We start from the raw sequence: 14777 nt of genomic DNA, 5'->3' as shown, positions 1-14777 counted from the left end.
AATTGAACAAGCTTTATGTTATATTTATCATTATTATTCTCGTAAGAATGAGTTTAATGAACATATCGGGGTCCAAGGGGCCGACTAAATATCTCCTAACAGCGATGGAAAACACAAGTAACAATATAACACGGCGAAGCCGCGTCGGGGATGCTCTATTTTTTTTGAACTTGTAAATATTCTTTAGATATATTTAAAAACCATTTTCGAGTTGTTGGAAATTCAATTTTTTTAAGGGGTGCGACAGTGTATGGTGCGGCGGCTCAACAAATAAGCCACTCTTACTGTAAGTGCGATGCGACTGGCTCATCTGCCCCCGGTTATTTGACTAAAAAACATAAAAATAGATTGACCACATCGGGAAACGTAAGCAACCATATAGGTCGGGCGAACCGCGACGGGGGATGCTAGTGCATGTGTATATATATATATATATATATATATATATATATATATATAAAATTTCGTGAGTGATTCATAATCAAAGCCCACAAAAAACTAGAAGATAAATTGAAGATTTCAGAAAAACTGAACTCTTTTCTGAACTCTTCAGAAAAACTGAAGATAAATTGATGAAAATTTATATACCAGTTTTTCTTATGGCGTAAGAGCACACCAAGAAAGGATTTTTTGAAATTCCAAGTTTGTTGTCATCCGTTCAGCCGTATCCGATCCTCGCGATTCTATGGTCAAGTTTTCTCCATCCGTTTCTGTCATTGACTGCTTCTTTCAGTTGTTTCATAGCACGCCTGTGTCAGCTTTGATGGTATCAAGCTAACGGTGTCCTTTTGCCGCTGACCACACTAAGCATCATTGACTTTTCTAATAAATCTAACCGCATGACATGTCCGAAGTACGATAGCTTGAACCGAAGTACTTTACCTTCAAGGGACGTGGCTGGTTTGATCCGCTCCAAAACTACCCTGATGGTAATTTAGGCTGTTCATGGTATTCACAGCTTCTTCTCCAGCACCATAGGTCAAAAACATCAATCCTTCTTCTATCTTCCCTCTTCGGGATCCGACTTTCATATCCATAGATTTTTAGAGGGAAGAACTTTTTATAGGGAAGAATTTTTATAGGGCATGGGCTAGCCGGAACTTAGTGCCAAGGCTAGTATCTTTATTTTTCCAGGTTCGGTTCTTACTAAACATTGCCTTCTGGCCCAATGTTATTCGCCGTCTGACTTGAAATCGTGGGCTACCATTTCGAGTGATCACTGATCCAAGAAAGATGAAACCATCAACGCACTCTATATCCTCATCATCAATCGTGACTCTGACGTTTTTACCAGTAGTTGTCATTCCAATTTTAAAGGGTTAAAATGAGATAAAATTGAATTTTACTTCTTTTTTTAACCTCTCGGTAAAAAATAAAGATATCAACTTGATTTTTGGTGTGCGTAATCTTAATGTAAATATTTAAAAATTAATTCTTTTTTTTTAAATTATGTAACTACAGTTGCTATATTAGCATATAATCGTTATACCACCCGGGAAAATAAAAAAGTATAAAGTAATATGATATTATGTGAATTATGTAATTTTCATGATAAAATTTTCCATATTAAATTAAATTTATTTAATAATTAAGGAACATTTATAAATGAATAACTAAACTAAAATCTGTAATATCGGCTTGTAATAAACCCGTCTAAAAGGAATTAGGTTGATGTATTTCGGCTATTATTAGAAGCTTATCAATAAGACCTGTCTATAATACACATATGTATAGCAAACAACACACCAAATCACTAACAATTGTCAATTCAATCTGAGTTGTTCAACGTATTGTACAATAGCTTACAGTAGAAGACCAGAGGTAGTAAACTCATATACAAATCCATCATACATGGTCTTGATTGTCAATAGGTAATGATAAAGGATATATGGTGGGCTATATTGGAAGTTGCCCATCCTATGTTAACGCACGATGAAGTACTGGGTAGTCTAAGCTAGAATATATATATATATATATATATATATATATATATACACACACACTAAACTGAATATTCACGTAGTTATAATGCCCATTGTTGAATGTAGACAGTTAGACATAATCGACTATCGTTATACCTGTGTCTCTGTTGGTATAGAATTGTAACATGTCAATTGATAATGTAAATTAATCAATTGATATATTATATAAATCGATTAATCACTACATCTCTCTCTCTCTTTAATTCTCACCAATCCCACCTCACTTTATTATCCCCACCCAAAATCTTATCACCCCACTCTATATTTCATTGTAGCAATATTCCGTTCGTCATCTATTCAATCGCTATACATATATATATATTACAACACTGTCTATAAGCAGTACCAGAGTGTAAATCTGTTTTAGTCATAGTATACAATTGATTTGATTTTGTGGTGGTATCAAGTTTCAATTCAATTGTTATTAAAGATTATTATTATTATTACTGTTACATCATTAAAGTTGGAGAGAGAGGGAGAGTTTAGTATTCTGGTATAATGAATACTTCTCCTACTACTTTGCCTAAAATCAAAATACAACATCCTCTTGTTTATCATTACCAAAACTCATACCCAATCTGAAACAACAAGTAATCTATCTATTTCTGTCTCTCACTTGTTAATCCCAAAATATTACCAATATGATTTTATATATATATATATACTAGCAGACCCGGCAATGCTTCGCTATTGCTAGATTTGAGTATATATATATATATATATATATATATATATATATATATATATATATATATATATAAAGAGAGAGAGAGAGAAAGAGAGTTTAAATGAACAAAATTGAAAATTTGATAAAAAAATTAAAAACTGAACATTACGGGACTGCAAAAATTTTACCTTTCACTTATTCTCCTTCCCCTTTTCTCTTTCCAACTTCTCCCTCAACCCTCTCCCAGTTGCCTTTTTACCCTTTCCCGTTTTCCCTTTTCTCTTTCCACCTTCTCCCCTTTTCCCCGTTTTCCATTTTCTCCTTTTGCCCGCGCGTAAATCGGTCCATTAATTTTTTTGTCTTTAGCGGACACACATACGAACATATATATATATATATATATATATAGAATAAAAAAGTCTGTTTGTATATTTGTTTGTTTCGTAAATATCTCGACACCGGCCTCACCTAGCGGGTATAGTTTTTGCAAAAATATTTCTTTTCACGCAACTAATATTCATATTCTGAATATGAACCAAATCGGTCCATAAATATAATTTTTCTAAATATTTCAACCCCCAGTGCCATATAGCGGGTCCATTTTTTGCAGAGATAATTCTTTCCATGTAAGTAACATGTATTCTGAATACGAGGCAAATCGGACCATAAATACAATTTTTCGAAATATCTCGACGCCAGCGCCACCTAGCGGGTCCAAACAAATTCAGAAACCTTCCCTGGCATTTGTCCAACCATTTCCCAAAGTTTCATCGCTATCGGATGAACGGTTTAGGAAGGCATACAGAGACATACAGAAAAACATTAATTTATATATATATATATGTGCGCGCGCGCGCGCGTGTGTGTGTGTGTGAATATTAACTAAAATGTAATTTATTTAAGTTTATTTTCCTCCTGATTGGATAGAATTAAATATAATAAAAAGACATATTTTACTTAAAAATATTAACTTTATTAATCTGTTGGGTTAATCAATCAACTGTACAAACTTATAAATTAAATTTCCATACGTTTCACGTAGAATTATCTAAACTAGAGTATGTAGACAATTTTATGTGATGTGTGTATGAATGTGTATTGTCACCTGAGGAAGCTTAGAGTATTGTAAGTAAAACGTAGTAAATTTAATTTATAAGTTTGTATAGTTGATTGGTTAACCCAAGAGATTAATAAAGATAATATTTTTAAGTAAAATATGTCTTGTTTTTATATATATATAAAACAACTTATCGAGAATGATTCATAATCAACTCCTAACAAAACTACTGAAGATAAATTTATGAAAATTTTTATACAAGTTTTTTTACGATGTAAGTTTCACATTAAGAAAGATTTTTTGAAATTTTGATTTTAATAGATAAAAATAGCTTTTGAATCTTTAATCTCGTTTAATTTCTCGGTAACCAATATAGATATTAACTTAATTTTTTTTGGAAGTGTAATTTTCATGTAAATATCTAAAAATTAATTTTTTTTATATTTTTCTAAATTGTATCTTACAAGGTGTGAAAAAGGTAAAAAAAATTTTGAACAATGATTGTAAATTTTCCCTATTTTCTACTATACTAAACGGTAGATTGGGGCTTGTAAAATACTTTTCATATAAATATTTAAAAACCATTTTAGTTTTTTTTTAATTTCGATTTTTTAAAAGCGAGCGATGCTGTACGGCGTAGCGACTAAGCCAACATAGTCACTGTTACAGTATGTGCGACGCGACTGGCTGCACCTGTCTACGGTTACTTGACTGAAACAGTAATTAAAAATGTTTTTAAAAAATGAGAAACGAAGTACGATCACCTCGTAATGGTGTTGGATTAACTCTAAGAACCGGGCAAAATACATTTTCGCCTCTAAGAAGTATGAGTAACCACTTATAACTAATATTTTTAAGATGGAGGCCGACTGTTTTGAAACACACATTCTTAGATCACTCAAAGTTTCGGGTCCTGTAATGATCAAACTGTTGTTTTGAAAAAATATAATACACTGATATTTTTTATAGAATGAACAAGCTTTAATTTTTTTTAATTTATATTATTTATGAAATACCAGTTTAGATAGTAACAGCAAAGTTCTAAGATGTCAATAGTACTCTGCAGAGATGCCAAGGCATCTGTTCGCAGTCTGGCGTGTAAAGGTACCGATAAATGTGTAGTCTTGAACAGACTGTGGCCGATCATTCTTGAGACGTGAGATTAATTGAAACTCAACCACCAATGAAAACCGGTATCCACAATCTAGCATTCAAATCGATATAAAAGAAACTGCCTTTACAACGATTCAAATCTTATAATTCTCGACTTCGGAAATCAGCTAATTTTGCAATGACGAGTTTTAACCACTAGACTAACCCGGCCGATTAATTTATCATTACTACTCTCACAAGAATGAATTGATGAACACAGCGGGCTTCAACGAGTAGAGCCCTCTTGCTAGGCGGGAAGGGCGAATGAAGCAAGCCAACACCGGCTAAATATTCCCTGACGCGACGGAAACGCAAGTAACAAGATAGCGCGGGCGAAGCCCCGACGGGGATGTTAGTATATTCAATGCAAAGAAAGATTATAATATTTATGTGCAATAGAATATTTTTACTTTAACGGTAATAGCGATATATGCTGCTAAAGCAATTATAGCTGTACGGAAAGTAAAAAGACCGGTAAAAAAAATCTACTTAGTTCAAAAACATTAACATTGACAAACATAAAAAGATGATCATCAAATACTGTAAAATAAATTGAATTGCCTATCAATCCTTTAATAATAGAATTTTTAAACGTTGGATTTTTAAGTGTGCTTTAAAAAGATAAAAAGTTTTTTTTTAATAAAAAAAAGGATTTAAATTAACTGTAAGTAATCTGCGAAAAAAAATGTATTTCAATGCTTTCAAGCCCAAAAAATCTATTTTTTTCAGACGAATATTTGTGTGTACGTATATTGATCTATATTTGGTCTTATAACTCTGGGACCCTGTTGACCGATTTTCTTCAAACTTGGTAGACAGGTATTACCTACAGGGGGGAAAATGTATTAAATTTTTCTAAAAATTCGAAAAAGGGGTGGCGCTTTTTTGGCCAAAGTAAAATCTGAAATCTTTACCTGCATAATATTACAAAAAAACACTTCTTAGAAGCTGAAGATTTTTTGTTGAAATTAAAACAGATCACGAGAAATTTCATTTAATATTCAATTCCTTCACCAAAAAAACGACTTCACACACACACACACACACACACACACACACACACACACACACACACACACACACACACACACACACACACACACACACACACACACACACACACACACACACACACACACACACACACACACACACACACACACACACACACACACACACACACACACACACACACACACACACACACACACACATAGATACACACATATATTCTGTTTTAACTATAACTTCCAAAAAATGAATTAATAAGAGTTTTTTTTAATGTTTTCTACAATAGGCTGTGGTAACAAAAAATACTTTTTAATTCAATTTTTTTTTTTTTTTTAAGTTAAATCCATATCGGATGTTACCCATTATATTTAAAATGTAAAAATCTTAATTTTTTGATAGCCCCTTAATCTTGAATATTTCTTGAAAAAAAAAACTGCTACAACTTTTAACTCCCTTTCTAAAAAATTACAACTTTGTTTAGTTAGAATTACGGCTGTATCTTTGTACTTTTTAAACAGTTTTAAAAAGTTCTTTTTAGGGGGTACTGAAATCGCAGAAAACTTCGGTTTTCAAATTTCAACAAAAATATCCATTTTGACCATCCCTGAATCCATTTTGACTAGTTTCGGTGTGACGTCTGTTCGTACGTACTTATGTAGCTCGCATAACTCAAAAACGATTAGCCGTAGAATGTTAAAATTTTGGATTTAGGACTGTTGTAACAGCTAGTTGTGCACCTCCCCTTTTGAATGCAATCGACTGGACCAAAAGTGTTCAAAAAACCCCAAAATTCAAACAATTTGTATTTTTAACTTTTATTTAACTGCAATAATAAGCCCTCATAGAGAGCTTTTTAAAGATATGTCATAACTGGTACTTATTTTCATCGGTTCCAGAGTTATAGACAAATAAGATTTTAATTAATGAAATATTTGGTTCTTACAAGGAGAAGGCACATCGGTTCGAATCAGACATCTCCTTTTTTTTAAATTTAAATATATTGATTTATTAATGATTATTAACCGCTGTAAAAAAATCTTTACGATAAATTAGAATTCAATAATAACAATAAAAAATTTATGAAAAAATATCAGAAGTTATTAATGAAATAAAATTTTATGTACTTTTAATTTAAAAAAAATATGGTATGTAATTTAATAGGCATACAAGAAAGTCATGTGGTGTTCACATCAGATTTTTTTATATATATTAACTCCATTTATGGATTTTTTTAAAATTAATTTTACTCAAACTCAAATCCTTGAGTTTGGGTGCCCCCAAAATGGAAATTTTTTCAAAATTATTAATACACAAAATGTATTTTGTTAAAAAATAAATTCACTAAAATAAATTAATAACCCTCTCTTTATGCGGAGCTCCCCAATTAAATAGAAAAAAAAAAATAGAAAACAATTTTCGGCAAAAAATACGTTTTTGTAAAAGTAATGTCATTTAAAAATTATTAAATTGAATAACTTGAAAGAAGATATTTTTAGGTACATGTACACCAAATTTTATTAAAATATCTCAATTCGTTCTTAAAATATATAAAAGATTTTAATGAAAAAAACAAAATGGCGGACAAAGGGAAAATAAAGCGAAATAGGTCATTTATCCATAAGATTTTTTTCAATTTATTTTAGTATCTTGAATCAATTTTAACATTTCTTAAGTTCGGCCAACATCCTCCGGGAATTCTATACATTTTTAACACACTTACAAACATGCTTATTCTCTTGACCTTTTTTCTGAATTGTATTCATAGTTAGTGGTAAATAACATTCATTTCTATAATTAAAAAAGTTAATACTAAAACTAAATAGACTTTAATTAATACTGGATTTTCACTGTATTTATTTTTTTTAAATTTATTTTACTTTTAGCAGGTGAGCTGGTACACGAAAATACATCGGACGGAAATTCTGAACATAATTCTTCAGCCGATGAAGATTCGCAATTGAGATTGAGACTTAAAAGAAAATTGCAAAGAAACAGAACATCGTTTACAAATGAACAAATTGATAGTCTTGAAAAAGGTAAATTTAAATTTAAATTACTTTTTAACAAATTTTTATAAAAAAATTTTTTCCTGAAAAATATCACTTTTCGGTATTAAATTTATAAAAAATTCAATTGTAAAAAACAAAAAGTTGCCTAACTTCCTCGGTTTATCCCTTAGCAGATTTTTTTTTCAAATACGCAATAGGATTTTTAAATATTAATGATGTAATTGTGCAATGTTTAGAGTACAATTGCGAAAAACAAGATGTTCAGTAAGAAAATTTTGGTTCCCATTTGATACCCTCAAAAATATTTTTTACGAATTTTTTTAAAAAATAATGCCTAAATATAACAGAGAAAAAACTTTAAAAAATTATTAGAAAAAAAGACTTAATTGACCCTTCTTAGACAAAATTTCATCAACTAAATACGCTTGTTTCAAAGATAATATCGCGGTTTTAAAGTTGCCTAATATTTGTTACGTTTTACTGACATTGATAAATTTTTCATGTATTGAAAAAATATCTCAAACAATTTTTTTCTGTACGTGTTAAATTTCAGTATCGTTGCGTCACACGGCCCACATCCAGTCGACAGGAAAGAGTTCATCTCGTACTTTAATCAACAAGTCTGGAATAACTGATGCGACAACTGCTTCAATCCTGTGTCCAAGTCGGATAGGTCAGCCGATAATTGTGAAACGTACATTTGATCCTTTATTAATAACCAAAGAAAAATATCGCACTGGTCAGATCGGGCGAACGTAGAGGCCACGGGAAACAAGCCCTGACACCTGATCGACCAATCCAGCAGTCGGGAAGAACTTCATTCAACCAATCACGTAAAGCGTTATTCCAGTGAGGAAGCGCACCATCTTATTGCCAAATTAAGTTATGTGTCCCTATTGCAGCTGAGGAAAGAGCCATATCATATCAAAATTGGGCAGCGGCCCAAAAACATTCAGTTTTGGGGAGTTTCGTTCAAACTACAATATTTTGTAAGGACTTTTTGATACCCAGATACGCACATTATGAACGTTTACTTTTCCACTAACGTGAAATGTTGATTCGTCACTGAATATGACAAGATAAAAAGAGTTCTCATCGTTATGGTGCTTAATTCCATTTGTGAAGCTAGTACTCAACTGTTTGAGTTGCTCTTTCATTTCAAGATTAATTAATCAATGTATGTGAAAAGTGAGAAATATTACATATCTTTAAAAACCCAAATTTCATTGAAACACATGGTATAATTGTAGAAAAAAATCAAAATTTTTGTAAAAAAATTGTATCTCAGTTTATTCCTTTTCCCCATGTAATATTTTTAATAAAATCCACTTGAAAAAAATAACAGATAAAGTATCAGAAGTTATTAAAAAAATTTAACAAACTTTTTAAGTCTTTAAATCGGATCCCATGCGAGCTTTTTTTTTAAAGTTCTTTTAATATTGAATACATTAATATTCGACATATTTGGATTTTCAATGTTGAAGATGAAAATTGAAAAAAAAAGTACGGGTCCCGTTCAGATCTCTTATTGCAGTAATTATTTCAATAAGCTGACCCGATTTGGTAATATTATTCAACAACATTAAAAAAATAAATTTTACCAAAAAAAATTCCTATATATATATATATATATATATATATATATATAAACTTTTGAACGGACGGTGGTTTTGAGGTTTGGGGGATGTGGAACGCGAAGATATGTCGAAATTTTCCGGAAGTCGAATTATAGTATCCATTACAATAGGTAGCTTTCTTATGAAATCTACCTAAAAATTGGTTCTGAGATACCCCGTTATGCTATCGGGTCGAAAATCAGAACAAAGCTGGGAATTATGTAGCCAAATATATGTACCAAATTTCAAATTTTTTGGTTCACGGGTTTTCAATATATAAGCTAAAAACTGTTTAGAAAGAATACTGAATATTTCCCCACCACTAATTTCGAATGACTGAATACTTTATAATTTTAATTAACTTATGTACTTTCATAGAACTAATTTGCTCAATTTACTTAGAACAAACTTTTGAAAATGAAAATTTCAAAAAATATATATATATATATATTCCTCCCAGTTTTTTTCATTTTATCCAAAATTTAACATCATTGTCCTGGTATAAAAATCTTTTTAGCCATTTTCAATTTATTGTTAAACCAGATATCAATCAAAATACAGGCCAAAACATGTTCGTACATATATATTTTCCGTAAATTTCCGTAAATTTTTTTTGACTCAGGGAATTTTGAAACTTTGACAATTGCGAAAATTCCGATACCCAAAATTTTTGAACATTGCTATAGTTTTTCTTATAGTTATGTTTCTGTAGCATCAATAAGCCTATAGACGGGAAAGTAAACATAAAATTAATAATAAAAATAAAACTGTTTAAGCATGTAGAAAATGTTTGAGTAACGCATTTCTATTCTAAAATGACTAATTTTAAAGTTAGAATGAGTAGAAAAAAATGTATTCGAAACAATTTTTTTAAATGTTTTTTATAAAGATCTACATTATTGAATCATTTAAACATTTTATTCAAACAAAAAGTAAAAAAATTAAAAAAAACAATAATAAATCGAAGTAAAAAAAAAGCAAGGTATGAAAATAAAGGACTAAACGTCGTTATGCAATATTTAATTAAACAAAATAATGGAGGATCAATAAACTTTGAGACAGTTTTAATTTGTTTAACTATATTTTTCATGTTGTAAAAATAGCAGGCATTAAAGATTGTCTAAAGATTAAGTTTTCACAAGGTCTTACATCGATAAGAAAATTTTGTCCTTCAATGAAAATATTTAAATGCAGTTAGAGGGCCCTGAATAGTAATTGTCTTATATATTAAAGAGCTCTAAGTAGTAATTATTCTGTATAAAAGAATAATTGCATTGCATTTAAATATTTTATTGAAGGAAAAAAGTTTCTTATCGATTTAAGAGACCTGGTGAAAACTTAATCAGTAGAAAACTTTAAACGTCTGCTATTTCTACATCATGAAAAATATATTTAAAGAAATTAAAACTATCTGAAAGTTGATTGGTCACCCGTTATTTTATTTAATAAAATACTGCATAACGATGTTTAGTCCTTTTTTTTTCTATAAATTGTTTTCTTTTTTTAATTCAATTTATTGTTGTTTTTTTAATTCATTTTTTTTGGCAACGTGTTTTTATTTTTTTTAAATGTTTTTTTTTTAATTATTATTTAATACATTTTAGTGATCATCGAGAAAAAATTACGATTCGAAAACTTACGGATATAACGTATTTAACGTACTGAGCCGAATCAGGAGACTGTAATATTTCAATCTATTTATTTAATAAGCGTATACCGATATAAATTTATAGATTTCTCAAGCGATTGAGTTCCTCTAAAGACTTTTTATCGCAGGGATCATAGAGAAATTTTCTGGGAACCAAAAAACTAATGGCTAACTCTACAATTTTCTCACGCGACTCAGTGCTACATAGTCCTGGGACGCTTGGCAAAGTTGCGAATGCTCAGATCTACGACGGCTCTATCTAGAGTAGTATCTTGTAGTTAATGTACCGACACAACCCAGCACAATATTAGTGGCCTATACGTCGTTCTACTTTACCCTAAAACATAAAATTCGACAATAGCGGGCTCGATCCAATACCGACATCATTAACTCTAATCGTACTGTCATGTACTCTAATGTACTCTACAAAGACCGATTGTGGGAGCTCGCCAGCTCAAGCTAGTTTCGGGGTAGCGCAGGCAATCGATTTTTCTGAGTATATCAGTTAATTTTTTGTTCTGGTTTGGTTCCGTCGTGATTTTGTATTATACTAACAAATACTTCATTTGAATTTTGAAGATACAACATTTCCGAATGACCGTGAATGTTAAATCGAGAGTGTACCCGATGCACGCAAAAGTTAGCCTTCGACCTACTAACAAATAACCCGTTTGAATTTTGAAAATCGGACGATTGTTTGCAGAGATATTATAAGAGCACCCCCATTGCACCTCCTAAAACAGCGCCACATGTATATACCCCGTCTGTTATCGGTTGATGGTGATGATTGGTCTAACCTCACACAAGGTGTGTGCATCGCTTCAAAACTCTAGCCTCACACGCTGTCCCTAAGGGAAGCCCATTATTATTAAACAGAATTTTTTTATATTTATTTTATATAACTAAATTTAATTCTATTATTTTTGAGATATTTTATTCATAGCAAGTGACAGAGGCTCACAGTTCATTAAAGTTTGTACTTCAACCGGCAAACCTTCACTACTATATATATATATATATATATATATATAACGTAAGAATTCCAACGCGGTGTAATAAATCTAAATCTGTTCGACCGTTGAGCTGCTACGGTGGAACAAACATACATATACCCTTAATACATTACACTCTTTTGCTCAGTCGTGTAAAAAGGGTTTTAGATGTACTGTAATAACATATACAGGAATACATGCAATACTAATAATAAGTGGTCAAACGATATGTTTATTATCTAATTTTGATTTCGCTTCTTCCTTTTGTTTCTCCTAATCTTCCTTTCATATTCTTTGGTTTCTTCTACGTCACCGCACCGGGTAGGATCGGTGACAAGAGAGAGAAAACATGTTCGAAGATCGGGTCTTCAGCTTGCGGTGACATAAATCCGTGATATGATCAAAGCCGTTACAGAAAAGCCGCTACCCAATCCTCTCTCCTTTTACAGCCGCCAAGAAGCTTTCTCGTGTCTTCTATCTGTCTTTTATCATTCTCTCTCGCTCTATACAATTCTCTCTCGCTCTCACGCTCCTTACTTTTATACCCGCAATCTCTTAATACTACTATTTCCCCATCAATATCTCTCTTTTTTAGCTACCCACTAATATTCCCTTTTTCTCTTCATGTCCAAAACAAATACAAAACACAAAAGATTCAATCAAGTCTGTCCTCATCTATTTCGTTATCTTCTATTTCTGTTATTTTTTTTTCCTTTTTTTTTTTATTTATCCTACACTGCATTTCATTTCATCTCCGTTTACTTTTAACTTTAACCTTCTTTTTCATTTGTTTCTGTTTGCTGATTTTCTTTTTTTCTTTTTGGTGGCGTGTGTTTTTTTTTAAATCGCTGATTTGTAATTCCTTTTTCTTAAGAGATCGCTTCAATCATTTCTATTACCTCTTTCTTTAAGCGCAACATAGTTTTTCTTTACGTTATTTTTTTATTCGATCAATATTACTTTTTACATTTATCTGTTACCTAATTTTATATATATGAGAAAGAGCGAGACTGTGACTGAAAAAACAGAGGAAGAAAAAGATAGTTTACTTTGATTGTTGGATTTTACTCAAAACAAATTCTATTTTGTTTTTCTATTTATTCTCTTATTTATAAATTTAATTTAAGTTCTTGAACATTCTGCTTTTATTTTATTTATCTATTTTTTGGTTTTGTAAACAATACAATACAAATATATAGTACGTCATCTAAATTAATTTGTTTTTCAAGCGCTTACAGAGATTCGTAGTTAGTTTTCTTATCTATTTTGATTCTTTATATATATATCAATGAACCTGTTTCATAACCCAATAACAAAATGCCCTTTTTTATCAACTGAACTGGTATGTCCTTTTTTTGAGTGATTATTTTTTTGTTTTTATTCTTTTTCTGAGTTTAATTTTTTTTTTTTGAGTTTCCTGTTTTTTGTCTTTTGTATTTTTAATTAGAGGTTATGTTTTATTGTATATTATATTTTGTTTTGTGATATTTTGGAGTATATTTCGAAGGGTTGATTTTATCTAATTCCCGCAATCGACATATAAAACCTTGTAATAAAATATATTTATGTAATTGTAATAATACAATTTATACAATTGTACTAAATATATTTATTATATATATATAATAAAACTTTTCCGACGAATTTATCCCGGGAAAAGGGGAAACTTTCCCCTTTTAGCTGCTGTAAAAGGGGAAGGTATGGTGAACATGACACGAATGTAGTATAAGGTTTTTATGCAAATCTTTACGTTTTCGGGTCCAACTAGTTTTGAAAAAAAAAACATTTATACGTATGTTGTTGCACTATTTTTGGCCTCATATCTCAAAATTGGTCGAACAGATTTACTTAAAATTTTCAAAATAAACCATAAAATTTTATCAATAATATTTCTATTTCACAGTTGAAGTGTCAAATACATAAATAATATTTATTCATTTAATTTTAAATTAAAAAAATATATTCTTTGTACAATTCTAAGCAAAAAGACCAATTTTTCATTTCCGACGCCCTCATTATTTCGTAATCAAAAACGTACTGATTTCATAGTACAACGTGCTACATACGTTCGATTAACGAGTAGACCCTCACCACTGTGACTCATGCATAAGCGTGCATGAAAAATACACCAATGCAAAGTCAACATAACCTGATATTGATTTTTTTTTGTAGGACGAAAAACGCTTTTGCGTTGTCATTGCCCGGAGCAAAATATTATAAAAAAAAACCTAAAAACTAGACTATAATTAAAATATTAAAAAACTAAAACTTATAACTAATAACACAGATAAAACATCAATAAAAACTTAGTCAAAACTTTTATCACAGTCGGAATCTTAACAATAACACGCAAAAATAAAAAATTTAACAAACATAAGTAGAATTTAACAAAGTCGGAGAGAGGTGTAAATAACCCGCTCTGGGATAACAGAAAAATTAGGAAAAATACAAAAATAAAATACACGAAAAAAATGTTCAAAACCAAAACAAGATTAGTACATGAATAACAAAAATGATTGCTTAACATAACAAAAAGCATATTAAATTTTATTCAGAATACTAATACTTCGTAGAAACAAAAATACCCAGTCTAAAACTTTCTTATCATTGCCTAGGATTCGGCGAATATTTCGGGGCAAATTA

At 30.6% G+C, this 14777-nt stretch overlaps 1 protein-coding gene across 1 annotated transcript in view; it reads left to right on the top strand.

Moving 5' to 3' along the window:
* toy (paired box 6 protein twin of eyeless) overlaps window positions 1-14777 on the top strand; it is a 146652-nt gene that overhangs the window by 85639 nt on the left and 46236 nt on the right. The window contains exon 4 of the mRNA XM_075378567.1: window positions 7756-7905. Coding sequence (XP_075234682.1) covers window positions 7756-7905 — 150 coding nt within the window. The remainder of the gene's footprint in view (window positions 1-7755; window positions 7906-14777) is intronic.

This window comes from Lycorma delicatula, chromosome 11, assembly GCF_047948215.1.
Source record: "Lycorma delicatula isolate Av1 chromosome 11, ASM4794821v1, whole genome shotgun sequence".
NCBI classification, from domain to species: domain Eukaryota; kingdom Metazoa; phylum Arthropoda; class Insecta; order Hemiptera; family Fulgoridae; genus Lycorma; species Lycorma delicatula.
This window is presented reverse-complemented; position numbering and strand designations above follow the sequence as displayed.